General features: G+C 39.8%; 2 protein-coding genes and 1 long non-coding RNA gene across 4 annotated transcripts; 1 reads left to right on the top strand and 2 right to left on the bottom strand.

The window, feature by feature from the left end:
• Nucleotides 1–2,205: 2,205 nt before the first annotated feature.
• HPDL (4-hydroxyphenylpyruvate dioxygenase like) lies at nucleotides 2,206–7,255 on the bottom strand. The gene is made up of 2 exons (XM_034414931.2): nucleotides 7,065–7,255; nucleotides 2,206–3,579 (listed from the first exon to the last, which is right to left on the bottom strand). Exon 2 carries the CDS (start codon nucleotides 3,528–3,530, stop codon nucleotides 2,289–2,291), a length of 1,242 nt encoding a protein of 413 aa, XP_034270822.1. The 5' UTR covers nucleotides 3,531–3,579; nucleotides 7,065–7,255; the 3' UTR covers nucleotides 2,206–2,288.
• Nucleotides 7,256–10,003: 2,748 nt separating this feature from the next.
• LOC117664130 (selenoprotein Pb-like) lies at nucleotides 10,004–18,767 on the top strand. 2 transcript variants are annotated; one of them, XM_087889653.1, is made up of 5 exons: nucleotides 10,004–10,022; nucleotides 14,039–14,279; nucleotides 15,206–15,418; nucleotides 15,978–16,116; nucleotides 17,420–18,767. In XM_087889653.1, the coding sequence occupies exons 2-5, from the start codon at nucleotides 14,059–14,061 to the stop codon at nucleotides 17,642–17,644; spliced, it is 798 nt and encodes a 265-aa protein (XP_087745779.1). In that variant the 5' UTR covers nucleotides 10,004–10,022; nucleotides 14,039–14,058; the 3' UTR covers nucleotides 17,645–18,767. The 2 variants fall into 2 exon arrangements, with proteins under 2 accessions (XP_087745779.1, XP_034270825.2); XM_034414934.3 differs by lacking the exon at nucleotides 10,004–10,022 and adding an exon at nucleotides 11,717–11,815.
• A 50-nt stretch (nucleotides 18,768–18,817) lies between these two features.
• LOC148114597 (uncharacterized) lies at nucleotides 18,818–21,000 on the bottom strand. Its single transcript, XR_015733080.1, has 2 exons — nucleotides 20,925–21,000; nucleotides 18,818–18,971 (listed from the first exon to the last, which is right to left on the bottom strand). It is a non-coding gene; the product is annotated as an uncharacterized LOC148114597 (long non-coding RNA).
• Nucleotides 21,001–21,746: the final 746 nt, after the last annotated feature.

The raw sequence follows: 21,746 nt of genomic DNA, 5'->3' as shown, positions 1-21,746 counted from the left end.
CGGTGTAGGACTTACAGCAGTTTGTATATGTGCCTCCCACTTGTTAAGGGACCAAAAGTAATGGGACAATTGGCTTCTCAGCTGTTCCATGGCCAGGTGTGTGATATTCCCTCATTACCCCAATTACAATGTGCAGATAAAAGGCCCAGAGTTCATTTCAAGTGTGCTATTTGCATTTGGAATCTGTTGCTGTCAACTCTCAAGATGAGATCCAAAGATCTGTCACTATCAGTGAAGCAAGCCATCATTAGGCTGAAGAAACAAAACAAACCCATCAGAGAGATAGCAAGAACATTAGACGTGGCCAAAACAACTGTTTGAAACATTCTCAAAAAGAAGGAATGCACCGGTGAGCTCAGCAACACCAAAAGACCTGGGAGACCACGGAAAACAAGTGTGGTGGATGACCGAAGAATTCTTTCCCTGGTGAAGAAAACACCCTTCACAACAGTTGGCCAGATCAAGAACACTCTCCAGGAGGTAGGTGTATGCGTGTCGAAGTCAACAATCAAGAGAACACTTCACCAGAGTGAATACAGAGGATTCACCACAAGATGTAAACTATTGGTGAGCCTCAAAAACAGGAAGGCCAGATTAGAGTTTGCCAAACAACATCTAACAAAGCCTTCACAGTTCTGGAACAAGATCCTATGGACAGATGAGACCAAGATCAACTTGTACCAGAGTGATGGGAAGAGAAGAGTATGGAGAAGGAAAGGAATTGCTCATGATCCTAAGCATACCACCTCATCAGTGAAGCATGGTGGTGGTAGTGTCATGGTGTGGGCATGTATGGCTGCCAAAGGAACTGGTTCTCTTGTATTTATTGATGATGTGACTGCTGACAAAAGCAGCAGGATGAATTCTGAAGTGTTTCGGGCAATATTATCTGCTCACATTCAACCAAATGCTGCAGAACTCATTGGATGGCGCTTCACAGTGCAGATGGACAATGACCCAAAGCATACTGCAAAAGCAACCAAAGAGTTTTTGAAGGGACAGAAGTGGAATGTTATGCAATGGCCAAGTCAATCACCTGACCTGAATCCCATTGAGCATGCATTTCACTTGCTGAAGACAAAACTGAAGGGAAAATGCCCCAAGAACAAGCAGGAATTGAAGACAGTTGCAGTAGAGGCCTGGCAGAGCATCATCAGGGATGAAACCCAGCATCTGGTAATGTCTATGTGTTCCAGACTTCAGGCTGTGATTGACTGCAAAGGATTTGCAACCAAGTATTAAGAAGGGAAAGTTTGATTTATGATTATTATTCTGTCCCATTACTTTTGGTCCCTTAACAAGTGGGAGGCACATATGCAAACTGCTGTAAGTCCTACACCATTCACCTGAGTTGGATGTACATACCCTCAAATTAAAGCTGATAGTCTGCAGTTAACACACATTGTGTTTGTTTCATTCCAACTCCATTGTGGTGGTGTATAGATCCAAAGATGTTAGAATTGTGTCAATGTCCCAATATTTCTGGACCTGACTGTATATTAAGATTTATTAGCAATATATTTTGAGAATCACAACATCTATTCAGAGTTCTTCATATTAGATAAAGTTTAAGTCAGGTTCTTTTCACATTTTAGGAGTATAAATAGCATAATAATAGCTACATTCCATCTGTATATAAATGTTCTGATTGTTAAAAAGATGTTCTGATTCATGTGAGAGTGGCTAAGAGATACACTTGCCTCCTGTTTGTCTAAACACTAAATTTAGAGGATGCAAGAAGGTAAGAACAGAGAGAACTGAATTTCTTCCAATGGTAAGAAAATACGTAGTCCACAGTTTGCTCTTTGTGTCTTCTGAGCTTGGTTGTCTTCATTGAGACTTTTTTCTTACTTAACTTGGTAACTTTCTTCACTAAGAGTACTGTAGTTAAGCAACAGGAAACTTGCACCTTTTCAGATTTGAACTCCATGATCCCAAACACTGGGGGAGTTCTGCAGATAGCAGTCACTTATTCTAATAGAGAGAGCATTTTTCTCTTCCTAGGGAAAATATAACAGCCATTCCCTTAGGCCTTTGTACTTTGTTAAAGTCAATTACCAATTCAATAGTTCAACTAGCAGGGCAAAAACCTACGTGCTTTCAAGTGTGATATTGTCACAGGTACATATTTAAACCGAATCAGTCCATATGCTTGTTCTAACATGGGCATTAATCCTATGTTAACAAATTTGAGGCAGCACTATATTATTTAGCTATAATTTATTAAATTTATTTGCTGCCCATCTTGCAGTTCAAGGCGCCTCTGAGCAAACAAAAAGAACATTCTGTCAGGCTTTGTTCTCAAGTAGAGTGGGTCTTTGCTGCTGATCCATATAATCCTGAACAGATTTCCAAAGAGCACGGACATTTCCCTCACCGAAACCTGCAGCCCCATGGCGCTCAATGAGTTCTATGAAGAAGGTCTCTTCTGTAAAAAGAGGTTTAGTGAAGATCTGCATCAGGTATTGCTTCTCAAGCAGGCTAGGGCTACTGTCCTGTCCTTTGTCAGCTATTGTTGCATCAAAAAGGATGCCGTAGTCTTTCAGGAGCTGAAGATCTTGCCCAATTTGCTGCATCTCCTTCTCTTTGCTTTTCTCATTGTAATATGATGCGGATGGCTTGAAAAAGCTTACTCCTGACTTTGCCATGGCTGCAGCAGTACTTACAATGTCTGTAGTATAAAGGGCCACATGCTGGATGCCAGCTCCTTCATGTTGCTGTAAGAAAGTGTCCACCTGGCCCATCCTTTGCCTTGGCAGTGACTCAGCCAGAACAAATTTACAGTCGGGCTCAAAGGGTGACAATCGATCATCACTGTATTGCATGGCAGTAAGACGAAGGCCCATGTCTTCCCCCTGAATTCGAAAGCCTTCTGCAGCATCATCTTGATGGTGGATGAAGAAGCGCTGGAAACCAAAACAGTTTTTGTACCAGTCCAGCACAGCTTGTGAGCTACCTTGCAGACAGGCATAGGTGATGTGGTCAAAATGTACGGTTTCCTTCTCCTTCTGGAATTTCTTGGGGGAAACTTCAACTTCACAGAAACCAGGCAGGAATGGCCCACCATACTGGGATCGGTCAAGAAGAGTATGGCTGACATTGCCCACAATGGACATCACTACAGAGTAAGTAACAAAGCCATTTTCATCTGCTTCCGTGGTGGGAGGAATAAGGATCTTGCAGCCTTTCTCTTGTAGATTACGGGAGATTCCAGGGACATCCTCTACCTCAAAGCAAATATTGGAAGCTGTACTGACTCTGTACTGCAAGTTCACATCATACAGGATCCTTTTATGCTTATAGCAGTCTGAAGGTAAATCTGAAGATGAAAACTTTTTCTCAGTCAGCTCCCGCTCTTCATTGACAACAAAAATAGCATCTCCTCTTCGGAAAGCCTGCTGCCTCTTCCTCTCTGTTTCCCGTATAGCAAACAGCTCAAAGCCAAACCTTTGCATCAGGTGACTGGCCAACTGTTGGCCCTGAAGAACATGGAATCCAATGTAACACAACCGCTTCAGAACAGCAGACATTATGAAATTTGTGGTTGATTAGTTGCAATGACTCCTTTTGCTATTAAATCTACAAAACAAAAAGGAAAAAGTCCAGATCAATATCTTAAGGTAGGAGTGGCAGACCAGAATTTAATCGAAACTGGGCCCTGATCTATTGCACAAATAAAAGGCCCCCATATTTCATAGGGAGAGACAGTTTGGTGTAGAAACAAAGCCTAGAAACAAAGAGACACGAGTTCTGGTCCCACCTTAGGCACACAGCCAGCTGATTAACCTTGGGCCAATCCTACTCTCTCAGCCCTAGAAGCAGGCCAAGAAAACTGCAAGAACTTGTCCAGGCATTCTGTCCTGCCAAAACCAGCAATTCACTTTCAATTCTTTAAGATGCAGCCACATTCTGTTTTCAAACACAATAAAGAAAACTTATGTCTTAAATTCCTTTTGCTCACTTTGTCGTCCTATCCCAGAATATTCCTCTCAGAAAAGGAGAGGAACAGGACATTCACAGATAACAGAATACAAAATTGGTGAAACATAGAAACAGCAAAACTATCACAGCAGCTATGAACAAAGTGTCTTGGCTCCTGCTGGGTGGACATTTACACCACTCAGTCCCACCCCCAAGCAGCCAAAGAAATTCATATACTATGATATGGTGCAGTTTTATATATGACAATATGAGAAACATGGATATTATTATGTAAAGTTTAAGTACACTTTGCCAATTATATTATGTTGTGAAAAGAATTTCAAATTTAAGGGTTTTAACTTGGAGACAGTAAGGAAAATAATTAAATTTGATTAAGATTAGATATTAGGGCGAATGGTAATATTGGTTATTAGAAGAAACAAGGAAAAGAAAATAAAAATTAGAGAAAGATTATTATGGCAAAAAGTGGAATATATAAATTGTGTTGGAGACAGCCAAAAATTGTATAAATTTCCAATACTCTGTTCAGAAAAAACGCATTGTTTGTGTAAAAAAAAAAACCTTTTACAAAAAAAAAATTACACTTTGCCATGGATCCCGTCAAGAAGGAACATAACCAATCATGGATGCCGGCTTTACAAGAAAGAGGGACTTTGAACAATAAGAAAGCAAAAATTTTTTATACAAGTTGGGGGCTGCAAGACAGGAAATCCTAGGTCCTTATCAGTATAACTAGGATTAGTTCTATTATAAGGCAAAGGAAGAGGGAATATTCAGGTCGTCAACTGATAGAAGATGAAAAATTGCAATTTTGCAAATTTTTTTGCTAAGGCTGTCCTTGGACTGTGCTGCCAGCTGGTGAGGAGGATTCTATGGAATTAGGCAAATGGATGAAACCGGTTTGGCCTGGTCTCTTCTAAAAGACAGGGAAGAAAAGAATGTAACGTCCATTTTATTTGTTAGGTTCATTTCACTTCTCCGCTACTATTTTGAGCCATCTTTCAACTTTACTTCACATTGTATATAAGCAGGGCCGGATTTAGATGAAAAGAGGCCCTAGGCTATTCCACTTATGAGGCCCTTTCACCTATAGTGAAAGTGTAATTTTAATTTTGCTAACAATTTGAATGTAGGCCCCTCTTGATCTTGAGGCCCTAGGCTGAAGCCTAGTTAGCCTATAGGAAAATCCGGCCCTGTATATAAGTGAATATATTTATCTCTATTGGAACCATTTTATTGATCAAAAACTGGGTTTTTTTCCATAGGACGCCATTGCACCCATCCAGAAACAGTCAGACATGATCTCATGCTATAATATCTTAAAATAAATATCGGAAGCTTCTCTGACTCTGAACTATAGATTCACATCCTACAGGATCCTTTTATGCAGCTCAGAGCTATGTGATCCCAATGCCCTCATTATTGTTCTGTGGCTGAGCCAATTGATTTCTTGTTCAGATGCATATATCTGAAATGGTACTAAATATAATCCTTCAGACTGAAATGCTGAAACTGTTGAGTTTGTGGGCCAGATGGTTGGTTTGGAAATTCCTCACATCATGTCACCTCTTGACCTTTTAGACTCATTGAGACACTGATCTTTCACAGCTACCTTCTTGGCTTGAAGCTTCCTCTCCTACAGTTACACTTTCTTCAGATACACCATGAACCAAAAAGTAGACTTTAGTGAGGGCTTGTGGTGATAGTGAAGAATATCACAGTCATCTTCAAGCAGCTCTCCATGAAGTGGGCAGTGATGCGTGGCTCTGTCCTATCACAGTGCAATAAAATTGTCATTTTAAATATTACTTTTATTTGGTCATATTACTTCCTTTAGAACAGTGTTGAAATCCAAATTTTTTTTCTACCGGTTTTGTGGGTGTGGCTTGGTGGGCATGGCAGGGGAAGGATACTGCAAAATCCCCATTCCCTCCCCACTCCTGGGGGAAAGATATTGCAAAATCTCCACTCCCACCCCACTCTGGGGCCAGCCAGAGGTGGTATTTGCTGGTTCTCCAAACTACTCAAAATTTCCGCTACCAGAACCTGTCAGAACCTGCTGAATTTCACCCCTGCTTTAGAGTTACCATTTCTTTGACTGTTTGAGGAAAACAAGTTCTGGGCTTACTTACAAGTAAGATATATATACAAACTGCTGCTTTAAAAAGAAGAGTTTTCTCTTTTTTTAAAAAAAAAAAAAAGTTTTATTGGTTTTTTCTCCTCTCCCACATTCACCCACATCTTTTTTTTTTTGAACAGAGCGTTGGTCGTTTCTTATCTTTTACAATTAATCAAATTCGAATACATTTTACTCAATTACAATTCTTGCCAAAATCGTCTTCCCCCCTTTTTTCTTTTTTTATCATATCTCAATATTTCTATACTTGCATACATAAACACCATCTTCGTTTGCCCCTAGATTCTAACTTTACTGTTTATTCATATTTATTCTCTTTTATTCTTAAACAATTCATTCTTTATCTTAATGTATTTATATTTGTTTGTTCGGGGTTGCCTTTCTTTCATCTTTTTCATTGTACAGCAATCTTTCTCCTCAAACCTACCCTCTCCCTCTTCCCTATCCCTTTCTACTTTCTTTCCCCATCCTCTTCTTCTCTTCTCTACTTCCCCTTCCCTTCTCCTTCTCCTCCTCTCTTCCCCCCTATCTTATCTTCTCTCCTACTCTAATTTCCCTTCCCTTCCTTCCTCCCTACTAGAAGAGTTTTCTCGACAAGCATGTTGCCTTTCAAGTTGTTTAGAACAATCGGTAGAAGAGATGAAAGATTAAAACGTGTTGCATTTTAAAATACTTCCCATACCTGCCCCTTTATCTTTAAAAATAAATCAGGTTTTCTCAAGAGAACAAGTTGCAAAAAAAGAGAGCCCCCCCTTGCAATAAATCTAAATGGTTATCCAAACCATTCCGCTCCCAACTCCTCATTCTCACTTGAAAAAACAAGGATTTCTTCTTCTTTTTTTTTTACTCATACTCTTTTTACACGGCAGCGTAATTATTTCCTCTTTTCGTGCCGCTTCCCCATCGGGCGCCCTGCCGCGTGCTGATTCCATCTGCTGCTGCCCGGCAGAGACTCCCTGCATGCATCCACTCCCTCGCCTCTCACCTGATTTGAACTCCATATTTCTCCAGTCGTATTTATTATTCTCTCTCCTTCCAGCCGGGAATGAATTTATACCGCGGGGGGAAGAACACGGCAAAACACCAACTTTTCCACGACCTTACCCTTAAAAGTAGCAGCTCCGCAGCACGGACGGAAGCGGAAGATGTCCCGAGGATGGGATCGCGCCTAAAGGCAGTTGCACTGCATTTGACAGGATTTGGAGAATCCAGGGCTACCCTGGAGCCTTGCCGTTAAGCTTCCGCCCCTCCTTTTCAGATTTCAATTAGGAAACAGAAAGAAAACATGAGGCGCTACGTGAGGCAAGGCATGCGGCTCCTCTCTCTTGGAAGAGACTGGCTTCTACTTTTTAAACTTGAACATTAATTTTAAAAGAATACAGGTGTCTGTATTCCTCCAGGGTTTAAACCAGTGGGGGAATTCAATTTTTTTTATTACCGGTTCTGTGGGCGTGGCTTGGTGGGCGTGGCAGGGGAAGGATACCGCAAAATCCCCATTCCCACCCCACTCCAGGGGAAGGATACTGCAAAATCTCCATTCCCACCCCACTCCAGGGGAAGGATACTGCAAAATCCCCATTCCCACCCCACTCCAGGGGAAGGATACTGCAAAATCTCCATTCCCACCCCACTCCAGGGGAAGGATACTGCAAAATCCCCATTCCTTCCCCACTCCTGGGGGAAGGTGTTACGTGTTTCCAAGGATCTTACCCAATGACTCCAACACAAAATGCAGTTGAATCAAAGTTTCTTTATTAATCAGATGTTTCTGTTACAGGTAAACATCTGGAAGTGGATCTGGATCCCTGGACCATACCTTATATACCTGGGAGGCGGGACCAAGGTAAGGAGGGATCAGGGGGAGGTCTAGGGGATGGATGGGGTTAACCCTTACTCTGCCACTGGGAAGCAACATTAGGCAGTTATATGTAACAGAAGGATATTGCAAAATCTCCATTCCCACCCCACTCTGGGGCCAGCCAGAGGTGGTATTTGCCGGTTCTCCGAACTACTCAAAATTTCTGCTACCAGTTCTCCAGAACCTGTCAGAACCTGCTGAATTTCATCCCTGGTTTAAACCTCGGGCAAGGAAGAGAATGATGAAGCTGAGTGGCGTAGGAGGCTAATGCCTCCTAATGCCTCCTAAGGCAGCATTTAACATCCAGCTGCCTGCAATTACTGCGAGTTCAATTCTCACCAGGCTCAAGGTCGACTCAGCCTTCCATCCTTTCTAAGGTGGGTAAATTGAGGACCCAGTTTGTGGGGTCAATAAATTGACTTTGTATAAATATACAAAAGTATGAAGGCTATTGCTTAATGCATTGTAAGCCACCCTGAGTCTCCGGAGAAGGGCGGCATATAAATCAAATAAAAATAAAATAAATAAAAAAATAAAATGAATGTTGAGGACTGCCTGATAGCCCACAGTTACTAGATGGCAGCAAAGAGAGATTTTGGTACTCTGTTACCATCTAGTGGTCATTCTCATGATCTGCAGCTGAACCATAGCAATAACAATAGCACATAGATATATATACCGCTTCATAGTTCTTTACAGCCCTCTCTAAGCGGTTTACAGAGTCAGCATATTGCCCCCAACAATCTGGGTCTTTGTTTTACCGATCTCGGAAAGATGGAAGGCTGAGTCAACTTTGAGCCAGTGAGACTCGAACTGCAGGCAGCCAGCAGTCAGTAGAAGTAGCCTGCAGAACTGCATTCTAACCACAGCACCACTGCGGCTCTTATTATGAATCCTAACACAGGTAGTTCTGGATTTCCAACCATTCACTGTTCAAAGTTACAGCAGCATTGAAAAAAAGACTTATGACCACGCCTCACACAACAGTCACAAGCTCCCCACAGTCATGTGATCAAAATTAGAGTGCTTGGCAACAGGTATTTATTTAGACAATTGCAGTGTTCTAGCGCTATAGATTGTCATTTGCGATCTTCTCAGCTTCTGACAAGCAGTTAATGAGGGAAACTGAATTCGATTAATAATCCCATGATTCAATTAATAATTGCAGTGAATCACTTACCAACCATAGAAAAAAGTCAAACAATTGGGCATGATTCACTTAACCAATTGCCTTGCTTAGCAATGGAAATTCTGGTTCCAATTGTGATTATAAATTGAGGGCTATCTGTAACTTTAATCTCAAAATATTCTACTGGTAAACTTGCTAGAGCAAGGCAGAAGCAGGAAAAAAATAAAAATCAGATATCTGGTTGTATTTTTGAAATGTATAGATAAAGGGAAGGTCAGAAATGCTCTTAGTGGCTTCACATCCTAGTCCTAAAGTATAATATTTTAAAGTATAGGTACCATTTATTTTCAGTGATAAGAAAAATCACTGAATGTGTTTTGAGGCATTAGCACTATTACTTCACAAATAAATATATGAGCCTGTTGTTCCTTTAAGAGCAGATGCCACTGCTTTCTTTCATAAATCTCTGGATTATGAGACTTGGTGGTAACATAATTCTGACCCCCTAATCTCCTTTAAGCATTTATTTTTAAAGGCACTTTTGGATCTGTTGTTGCTTAATACATTTCACTCATTATTGCTTTTGACTCTTGATCTTTTTGACTCGTTTTACAGCAAACACTTTCTAGATAATAGGATGCTGGCAATGAGTATTTCATCTGCAGATGAGAGACCCTAGCATGCACTGAACTGAGTGAGCACATTTGGGGAAAAGCTGAGCTGTGATTATAGTTGTTCCCAAAGTTGAATTTTCAACAACCAAAATCAATGGGGAAGCCATCAGGAGGTTGCAAATGGCAATCATGGGACCACAGGACATTGCCAACTGCACAGGATTTGCCTAAGGATCACAACTGGGACTGCCAGAACTGCCATCATAAATTGACATGGTCCAATGGCATTGCTCCTTAATCCGTGTCGTTTATTGATGGACTTCCCAATCCCAATTACTGGTGGTAAGGACTTTATTTATTTAAAAGTGTCAATTGACTGAAGCCGGGATGGGTTATAGAAGTTAGTATCTAAGAGCCCCAATAAAATGACCGTAATGGCTTCCTCAATGGCTGTATTCACATAATAATATTCCTCTAGCACTATAAATTATTTCAATTATGTTAAAATAATTTAGAATGACATACTCTGGGATTTAAACAGGTATATTAAAGATCTATACATGGAGCAGGTTAATGGTGTTGTGCATGCAGTAGCATGTGGAGCATGTCATGCAAACCACAACCAATATTCACTTTATTTGATTTGTATGTTACTGTTCTTCAGTTGAATAGTACCCTAAAAATAAAATAATTGACTTTCAAGGCCAAGTCAGCATGATTCTCTGTACCAACTAGCCATCTTTGGACTGGAATCACACACTGCACTAAACCATAAAGCATTGATTATTGAACTCAGTAGCTGAGTTCACATAGTTTGCCAAAACAAAACAAATCTTTGAGTATTTCAGGAACTCTAGCTTTAGTATATTTTAGAATCAAGCAGCACTCAGAGTATTAAGAAATGACTTTTCAGTGTAGGATGGTGCCTAGTATAGAGTCACTTCAATTAACAATGAAAATGAGTAGTAAACGTACCAGTTTAGATAGCACAAGCAAATATTCAATATCCGTTTTCCAGATTTGGTCAGATTGGATATTTCTGAAAAACTGAAGCATGGTCTGAAGCCTGGTATGAAGACAATAGGCTCTGCTGCTTTGGGACTTAGCAAATTGATTTTATTTATTAGATATATCTGTATGCTGATGTAATCTCACTTATCAGAAACCAAAATAAAATTACATCACTAGTACAAGAATAGGAAGAAGATAAAAGATGGCAACTCCTCAAATTGGGAAAAGTCTCTCCAAGGAAGCTGAGTCTTTAGAACTTGTAAAAACGTAACAAACAGGAAACCAGCTTGATCTTCACAGGGAAGCATAATTTCTTTATGCCTAGGTGATGCTGTTTTGGCTCCAAAGGAACTACACTATTCCTTCATTATTAGAAATAGATGGAATTATACCCTGCAATTACAGGATTTTAGAATTATTCAGTATTCCATCTGCCTTTCCAAATGTTTCAGAGGAAACAAGAACTTGGAATGCAAAGGAAAGGGTATTTTTTATTGATTCATTTTAGAGTTACCCTGTGGTAAGATGGGTGGCCAATAAATTTAATAATATAAAATAAGTTTTCCTGCCCTACAGATTTCTTTTTTCATCAGGCAGATATATTTTTATAATTGCACCTGGAATAAAATGTCCACATGACAATGTTTTGCTAGACAAGTTGCCTTTTCTGAAACATTTATAACAGGTGCCTCCTTTGCTTCATAGTGAGGCTGGTTAACATGTCTTAGCATTTTTCTTCATATATTGGAAAATATTAGGAAGTAGTTGCTGCCCTCCTTCAAAGCTATATTTTCTTACATACACTGCCTGGTGCTGCACAGTATTTCTTTCACTTCAGTATGTGATGAGTCTGAGAGAAAAAACAAGTACAGCTGGGAGGCAGGCAGTGGTAAGTACAAAGCCTAACCCTATGAATATCTCCAGGGACACGCCTGTAGTTGGCTCTTCCCCAGATATTTCCTTTCTCCCAACCCCTTCTGGGTGGAGAGATCTGGAATGAAAATTAACCTACACCAGGGGTCAGTGCAGAGTTGGGAGGTTAGACCCATCAGAGCAAACATCAGGAGAGTCCCAGGTTTTTCAGTAGACGCAGCAGAACAGCGGCAAGATTCACCAGGGAAAAGGTAGCGTATGACCTTGTTTGGAATTCTATATATGGAATTTAATTTCTGCAGATGATTAAGGATTTTCTATTGATTCACTGAGAAAGATTACCACTATGAATATGGGGTAGATAGGAGGACCTAAATGAAGAAGTAAAAAAGCATAATTGTGTCCTAGTCACCAACTTGACTTGCTCCTAAAGGGCACAGCTTTGATACGACATCACTTTCCATTAGACTACCTACAGCAGAGGTCTTCTAACTTGGCAGCTTTAAGACTTGTGGACTTCAACTCCAGTACACAAGTCTTAAAGCTGCCAAATTGGAAGACCTCTGATCTACAGAGATTCTCAATCATCCAGGTTATGGTTGTCCCAAAGATGCTTTTCAAAAGGCAACTGGGCTTTGTTAGTTTTTTGGCTTCATGGATGAGAAACAAAACTTTTTCAAAAGGGGGAAAAAAAGCCTAAGAGAGTCCAGTTGCTTTTTGTAAAGCACTTTTGGGATTTCAGTCAGATGACCTCAGTGTTTAACAGTGTGACAGATTTTGAATCCTGCATCAGGAAGATATAATAAGTTTTTTCATATGTATTTTCTCAGCATGGCATCCTGCCCTTCTCAAGATTATCTTCTTGAATGCAGGAAGAGAGAAAAGAGCATGTTTGAAGGGATGAGGAATGTTAGGCCAATGGTGGCTATTGCAGACAGGTTGTATAGTGTCATGTAGGTGGGGGAAGGAAAACACTGTAAATGGTTACTGGGTATGTCAACATTGCTGTTTGTAATAGAGCTGCAGTTAATGCTCCGGACATTATGTCTGGCTGATAGTAGTAGAAGACTATTGGCAAAGAAAATTGTTTAATTTGTCCAAAGTAAGAGGATTTACTCTGGTTCTTTCTACGGACAGAACATCTAAATAAATATTGGGTTTTTTATTTGCACTCTGTGGTTGTGCTTCTGTTATTTGTGATGTATCCTAATTTATTTTTTTTCATGAAATCAGGACTTCTATTAAGCTAAATACGTGGGACCCAAGTCGATTGCTTAGAGCCCCAGAATTATTTCCTGGAATTCTGAACATCCATTTCACTCAATAGAAATGTATCTTCTAAACTTAACTGCTAAACTTTTTGGACTGTTGCCTTCTGGCAGAAGATACAGAACAATTAAAACTTGGACCACACGTTTTCTGAATAGTTTTTATCCCAGAGCTATAATTGCACTCAACAATGAACTAAAGGGCCACCATCAGTGAGCTGTTGGACACTATTACTTGGTCTGTTGTGTGGATGTTTGGGTGATTTAGGGGTGGGGAATTGTGGTGGGTGGGAGTGTGTTTGGGGATTATGTGTGTTGGACTTGGTCTTTGGGTGTTAAGTGAATTTCGTTGTATGTGTATACTGTGTACACACATACAATGACAATAAAGTTTATTTATTTATTTATTTATTTATTTATTTATTTATTTATTTATTTATTTATTTAAAAGGGACAAATGAGGGAGCTCAGCTTTGATTGAAAGGATACAAGTGAAAATGATAAAAATTTGGGAAGTGCAGCACTGCTTTTTGGCAGACCAGAATTTTACTTGTCAGCATGTTAATGGGAAATGAATGAAAAAAGCTGCAGAGAAGGCATTTGCTGATCTTATCAACTACATCCAACCACCATTTTCTTTCCCTTTCCCTCAACCCATGTAATTTTCCTCCGTATTTTTTGAAACCTCTTTTTTTTTGGTATGACCAATTGAGTTCATTTCTCACCTTTGTATTCCCATTCTTTTAGCATTCCTCTCCCTCTCTCTTTCCCTTTCTCCCATAGGCGTAGTAGGTGTAGTAGATAAATTAGATATAGTTACATTTCATTTTCTTTTGTTTTATCTCATGTCTTTAATTTCTTTTGAAAACTGTTTCTTATTCTTATTCTGCACTGTGCCCAAAAGGGAATATCACGATGAGTTGATACAGATGTACTAAGGATTTGCAAAACATTCAGTGCATCAGTGGTTTCATGAACAGAGAGCTGGCTTGAGGTAACTCTGAAGTGATAAAAGCTATAGTAGATGAGATAGAAGGTCTGTTGGAATCTTTCCCTCAAACATGCAGGCTGCAACCCTCAATATATTATTAAAGACCAACTCCACTGCATAATGGGATAGCATTGCTTATTTTCTGTGATGCAAAATAGACTATGGAAAGTGGTTTTTCTGCAAAAGATCCTTAAATATGCTGTCTTTTCTTGTAGGCTAAAGGGAAGTAGTCAGGATGGGCTACTTGTCCCTGACCACAAAAGCCTTGCTGCTGGGACTGGTGATTGCTGCTACAGTAGCAGAAGGGGTTGTGGTTGAGAACCAAACCAGAATATGCCAACCGGCCCCACTCTGGAAGATAAATGGCATAGACCCAATGGCTGGAATGGAGGGCCAGGTGACAGTGGTAGTTCTTTTGAAGGCCAGCTGACAGTTCTGTCTCAAGCAAGCAGCCAGGTGAGTTCAGCCCATAGAGCAGGTTGTTTGCTTCAAGAGCTATAAAGTGCCTAAACAGAAACCACATCTTCATCTTGGGCAATGACGTTTCTGCAGAAAATACTGAAATGAATTCAGCATTAATTAAACTGTTGAAAAGACTGATTCTCCATCAATTCCTGTTCAGCAAAATATAAAATGAACCCATGACTGTAATATGCAAGATGTAATATACAAAAACAAATAGCCATAGTTTAATTCATGAATTTCAATACTGCAAAATGTGCATTCAGATATCTCTAAAAACTTTCAGCTGTAATAACAGGCCATTTAATGAGACATAAAATAAAGTGGTGTCTCTTGCTCTACAGATTTTATCCCAAATTATAAAGGCATCCTTCCTAATTTATCCCTCCTAATGCCTCAAGGGATGCGGTGGCTCAGTGGCTAAGACACTGAGCTTGTCAATCAAAAGTTTGGCAGTTCAGCAATTCGAATCCCTAGTGCCACGTAACGGGATGAGCTCCCGTTACTTGTCCCAGCTTCTGCCAACCTAGCAGTTCGAAAGCACATAAAAAATGCAAGTAGAAAAATAGGGACCACCTTGGGTGGGAAGGTAACAGCGTTCTGTGTGCCTTTGGTGTTTAGTTATGCCAGCTACATGGCCATGGAGACATCTTCAGACAGCGCTGGCTCTTCGGCTTTGAAACAGAGATGAGCACTGCTCCCTAGAGTCAGGAACAACTAGCACATATGTGCGAGGGGAGCCTTTACCTTTACCTTTAAATGCCTCAAGATGTCTTGGATATCAACACTCCTAACCAACGATGAGAGTTGCAGTCCAACACATCTGAATTTCCACTATCAGTGATGGAGGGAGGGGAGCTGGGAATTACATCTGTGCATGTCATTTCCTAAATGTTATTTATTGTTCTTTTTACAACCAGCCTTGGCAGCTTGCGAGAGAAATTGTCTGGCGATGGTGTAGCCAATGTCAGTTTCATGATTGTGAATGAAAAAACCCCTTCCTCCAGGGCAATGTATTGGGAGCTCAAACGACATGCTCCCAAAGGCATTCCAGTTTACCAGCAACAAATCCTGGAACCTGATGTCTGGCAAATTCTACAGGGCAACAAGGATGACTTTCTGGTATATGACAGGTTGGTGGTACTTGATACAGGGAAGAATCCATTCAAGTGGATTTGCAGATACAACATGATTATAACACTCTTGGATTCTCTCAAGCCCAGGAGATTCAGGCAATTCAAATGAGTATAAAGATTCAATCCAACCTTAAACTCTCTACAAGAGTTTGACCAACTAACGGTCAAGAGGAATGTGCGGGAGATAAAAAGGCATTCAAAAGGTGGGCTGGACTTAGATTTCCTGGAGGCATGCAGAGACTCAAGACTAATGCTGTTTTTGGCCCCTCCCTTAGGCTCAGTCTGGTCATCTCCTACATATTCTACAGTGGGGGCTGAAAGGAACTGACTAGGCTAAAACTTAAAAGCAAAACAACTGTCTATAGAGCATGTACAGTAGAGGGAAGCAGGCAAGAGGCATGTTCCTTGACTTTGGAGAGGGACCTTTTCTTCTCATTCTGTCATTGATAAAAATGTCAGCTCAGCCAAATTATATTCTGCTCATGCATGGATGGACCCTCATGTGTTCTGAAATAAACCTCTTGCACTTTTCTTCCATGGCATCTGGGCTCTGCAGGTGCAGGAAGCTCACTTTCCACATCCAGTTGCCATACAGTTTTCTGCACTTACCATATGTTGAGGCAGCTGTGCGCTACACATCCGGCAAAGATTATTGTGGCCATTGTTCCTGGTATTATCTGAACAGCAGCCAGGAGGTAAGAGTTTAAGTCTTCTCTCTCTCTGCAGTTCTCCCATTTAAGCAGGACATTTCTTATTTGCTCAGCTTATTTTTTGATACTTACCATGTTTTCCCGAAAATAAGACCCTGTCTTATATTTTTTTGAACCCTGAAATAAGCGCTTGGCCTTATTGGCATGCGCTCAAAAGCCCAATTGGGTTTATTATCAGGGGATGTCTTATTTTGGGGGAAACAGGGTAAGAATTCTCCAAGTTTTCTGATTGCACACTTTATACAATGAGGATGAAAGAAATACAGTAAAAGGGAAGGCATGTTTCATATTTTCCTTTGCAGTATACGAGAACAAGCAAGTATTTGGAGTATTTCAATTGTATCTTTAACTGTAATAGGAGGGACGGAGCTGAAGGATCTGAAAGAATAACTTTAGAGTCAAAGACACACAAAGGACCCAGATTTAATTATTTACATCCAGGTCTGTTTCTGATACATATTGGCTGAATCCACACATTGTGTTAAGCTATACTTTGGTTAACCATGACTGGTGGAAAAAAGCAGTTGACTTGATTTGCACAGCATGCTATGTCAATACCTACTGTGGCTGAGTAGGAGTTATAAATCAGGTTGAAGAGCAGGTAATGATGGTCAAGGCTAAAGGACATGCCAACCTGCAGGTTATCTCTCTGCACATCTGGTCTTTATTTGTCTATCTAACATAGGAAGTAAATATAATAAAACAAAAATGCTTTGGGACGAGAGAAATCTATTAAGTAGTAGATATTTGTATTAAAATGCCAGGGTATTCTTGCACTTCTTGTCCCTCCTTCCTGTGACATGTATTGTGGAACTGCACTTGTATCTTCTGCCATAATGGCCGAGTTCAATTCTGCCAAATCAAAATGTGGTTTCTTTGTGTCTTAGCTTGTTATGCAAATCCAGCCAACTAGGGCATAGTCTACGAAGCAGAGATAAAACAGTTGAGCAAATTGTTTAAATATATTATGTGTAAAATCCATAGTCTTATCACCTAGGTACAAGAATCTTACTTTTTAAAACCACTTTCTTAAAATGAGGAAAATGGCCTTGAGCGAGTCACCAGAAGAATAATTTATATTTGCTAGCTAGATGACTGGTAACGTATTCTGCAAAACTAATTCACTTTGGCAGTTAGTATATTTGTTCACACTAAATATAAACATGCAGCAAGTAGATCCCTTCATTATAATATATGGTATGTCATTTTCTTTCACCCTTAAACTGTGCCATCTGGCTTCATCTTAAATCCATCTCATAATATATCAGAGCTTATTGCTATTTCACAGGTGAATAACACAGCAAGTACTCCTGTGATGACAACTGAGGCTCCCAGAGACAAAGTGAAGAGCCTGGAAGTTTTGAAAAGCCAGCCTGAAAAGAAAAATCAAGAAGCGCCTAACTTCAAACACATAGTGCAGAGCCATTCCCATCATGGGGGAATTAACACAGGCCAACCATCCCTCCATTCTCAAAACCCCTCAGTTAACCACCACACAAGTGAATCTCACTAAATGGCTACAGTATGGAAATAAACTCTCAACTGTTAGGATCCCCAAAAACTTACACTAAAAAAAAATTAAGCAAGTAATATAAAAAATAGCTAAGAAGTAAATTTACACATCTTAGGAAGGAATGGTTCCATGTTTGCTCCCAGTAGGAGTATACCAAATTATTTCCAGAGGGACAAACATCATATTAATCTATAATAGGTTTTGTTTCATTGTGGTGTAACCGATAATTAACCTGAATGTGAATGATTTAATGGAAGGACCGAGCCCATAAATTGAAGAGTTAAGACGTTTCAGACATTGTGTCTCAGAAGACTATTTTGTGGAAGCGCAGATTGGTATTTCTCATTGCCACACCTATCTTCTAGGCTATGTTTTTCAACCTCAGCAGCTTTAAGATATGTAGACTTGAGCTTCCAGAATTCCCTAGATAGCATGGCTGCAGTTGGAAGTCCATGTGATGTTACCTAGTTTGGTAATGAAACATCTGTAAGAAAACCTCAAAGCATAGAGAGCACCAAGGACACCACAGTTCAATCCTGAGCTACAAATATTCTCTTCTATTGATTAATGTCTACGTCTGTATACACTTGGTCTTCTGCTGCTGGGAAATCAGTTTTGATTCCCCACCTTTACATTTCCTACTTTTCTGCACTCAATGAAGTATGCAGTGTAACCTAAATATTGTAGTCACTGCAGCCTGAAACTGTTCAGAAAAGTAAGTTAGCTAAAATGGAAAGATGGGATGAGGATCAGAATTAGGATTTGAGGAAGGGTGACAGACTAAGTGAGGGCAATGGAAATAAATTTGGCAAATTAATATCCATGGACGTGGATGGCTAATTTGAGGATTGTGATTTATGTGGTGTTCCTGGATTCTTGCCAGAATCAAGAGAATAAAATGTAATTAACTGGGTTTACAGAAATGTTACTTGCTTCTATATACATTGCACCGTATGTAGTCAGAAGGTTTGGAGTGAAGCTCAAATAAGTGACAGAACATTATGAGATGAACTGATGAAGAAAGTTTATTCTTGACATATTGGCAAAAGTAATGAAAATGGATACATTGTGTACCGAGTAAAAATAATACTGCATTCTGGTGGAAATAAACTATCTGAAATTACATTTGAAATCTTCATTTTCAATATCTTCATGGATCAGAAGCATTACAAATTAAAGCAAGGTCTTTTATTTAAAACACGTGCACAAATAAATATGACCAAATCAATTTTTGCTTCGGGTACCAAATTTAAAAATTATTCCAGTCATGAGTTCCTATCTAAATCTTCTGATATTCTTCCACTTTAGCTCTTTATGTCTTGTTTGCCTTTACAACAAATTGCACAAAGACCCTGAATTATCTGAGTGTGGTTAACATGATTAGAAAATATTTGCAAAAGCTTAACCTTTAACTGACTTCTTTTCTCGATAACAGCAGTTCACTCAGAAGAAATTTTTTAAAAAACTATCTCTGTCCCCTGGCCCCCTCAATAAGGTGACATACATGTTTTTCCCCTCTGGTTTATTTGCACAAAAATCCTATGAGTTTGGCTAGACTGACTGATTGCCTCAAGATTAGTTGGTTTCATGACTGAACAGAATTTTGAACCAGAGTTTTTCAGCTATTATCCAGCACTATCAACTGCATAGTCAAAGCAGCCAGGACCTCAGCTTCAAATGCATGATTGAAGTCCCCCAGTTTTTAAAATTGTGCCAGAGATGCATGTTTTTTTAAAAAAAGCTGGAGCTTCAATAGTCTCAGCCACCTTCTTGCTGTTTTTGACTCCCTGCCTCCCAATGATGTTGCTGTCTAATGATGTTAAGTTAGTAACATAATTGTTAAGTGAATCTGGCTTCTCCATTGTGAAAGTTATCAGTGCCTTGTAGACTTTCAGGGCAAGAAAATACAGGTAATCCTCAATTTACAACAGTTCATTTAGTGACCATTCAAAGTTACACAAAAAAAAGTGACTTATAATCGTTTTTCACAGTTGCGATCTTTTCAGCATCCCCTTGCATTTTGATCATGTGATTCAAAATTCAGACACTTAGCAATTGGTTCATATTTATGACCGTTGCTGTGTCCCAAGGTCATGCAATCCCCTTTTGCAATCCCCTTCTGACAAGCAAAGTTGATGGGGAAGCCAGATTCACTTAACAGTTGGGTTACTAACTTAACAACTGCAGTGATTCATTTAACAAATGTGGCAGGAAAAGTGGTAAAATGGAGCAAAACTCCCTTAACAAATTTCTCAGCAAAATAAATTTTGAGCTCAATTGTGGTCATAAATCGAAGACTATATGTACTGCCCAATAAGCCTGTTTAACATAATACAATAAGTAACATCTAGCTAGACCTCTTTATTGGAACCCCATTAGACTGGCTGGAAGAAAATAACATCCTAGTGGAAGAAAAGAGAAGATTTCAACAGGGTTTCAGGGAGTTTGCTTTGTATTCAGTTAAGGAATAATACTCTCCCATTTCATTTAAAAATAGATAGGTAGACCTCAATTTATCTACTTACCTTTACTACTGGTTTGCAATGGGATTGCGCGCGTGCGTGAGCGAAGCAAGCACACACGCCTTGCTTCTGTGCATGCACAGAAGCTTCTGCACATGTGCAGATCGCTTCTCATTATGTCAGGGTCAGTGGACGGAGCCTCCCACCAGTTTTACTACCGGTTCTATAGAACTGGTCCAAACCGGGGGTAATCCACCACTGAACTGTTTGCACCTTCCTATGATCACATACTTTCATTTTATGATATTTTTTCTGAAAACCAGGATTTACTTCTGATTTTTGGTAAAACTGGGCCCTAGCAAACCATGGGTTTAACAACCACTGCAAAATTGGTCACAAAACTTTATATCTGTCACAACTTGAAACCATAATGTGCAGGATCCATTATGGTCATAAATCAAGGACTACTTGTTCTCATTTACCTATGTCAGCTCGCAAAGGAGTTAAACAAGGATGCATTTTGCCCCCAGTATTTTTTAAATTACTACATTAATGTAATAGTAAATGCCACTAGCAAGGAAGAGTTTTACACCCTCAAAACTGATTAGGGGCCAGTAAATATCAGAAGAGCCATGGAATCATTGGTCCATTTCTGTAGAGAAGGCTCTTTACATATTAACTATGTGAAAAAAAAGATCATGCAGTTTGCAAGGCCTTCAGAAAGTTTCACTGGACCTTCAAAGGACACATAATCGAACACTTCTGTCTCCTTGTACCTGAAAGTTGTGCTGTATTATTCAGGGAAACAACATACTCACATTTCTCGGGTTGCTTTGAATGCTCAGAGGAGCTCAGTAGCAGTCCACTCTTTCTTTTGCTCTAGAAGAACCCAAATATTCCAGCTGCTTTGAAGCCAAGACCTTTTCACAGCATCTCTGTATAGTAGTTAAATCCAGGTCTCAACTATGCGGAAACTGGAGAATGTTCAAGCTGGCTTCCTAAGAAATTCAAGCAGGGCTCCTAAGACTGCTGTACATTCAGAGGCAGAGTTTAGAACAAAGGGATGGCAATGCAGGCTTGGATATTGGCTAAAGGCCAAGGATGTCATTAAGAGCGCAATTGGGGCATAACAAATTTAATTTTAAATCAGCATTTCAATTGGCTCAAATTATAAATACCAAACTTGGGGAGCAAGGGAGTCTTTCTACCACTGCAGTTGAATATCTTACTATCAGCAATGTCAGAGGGAAAAGCACCTATTCTAAAAGAGTTTGTCCCTACAGAGATGGGAGTCCTGAATCACGGGATAGTATCCTACTGTACTGCAATTTTTCCAGAGAATCCCATCCCCCGAGAATCCAGAGAACCCATAATACAAATACCTCCTCTAAGCACATTTCCACGTCAAACAGAAGAATTCTACATGCAACTTCTTCTGCCAGATAAAGAGGAAGATCCCAAGCTAAACTGTTGTTCACATTTGTAAGCCTGAAGAATTCACACATTGTTCACAGACAAGTGCAATAGGCTACATATGACTAAGCAGTCTTTTTATTATGCGGGCTACATTGCACTTTGTAGTATTGTAACTTTTCTTCTAGATCTGTATTTCTAGATCAGCGAGTCACAATAAGGTGTGA

This window comes from Pantherophis guttatus, chromosome 3, assembly GCF_059756535.1.
Source record: "Pantherophis guttatus breed Tessera chromosome 3, ASM5975653v1, whole genome shotgun sequence".
NCBI lineage: Eukaryota > Metazoa > Chordata > Lepidosauria > Squamata > Colubridae > Pantherophis > Pantherophis guttatus.
Note: the sequence above shows the minus strand (reverse complement) of the source record. Positions and strands in the feature narration are given on the sequence as shown.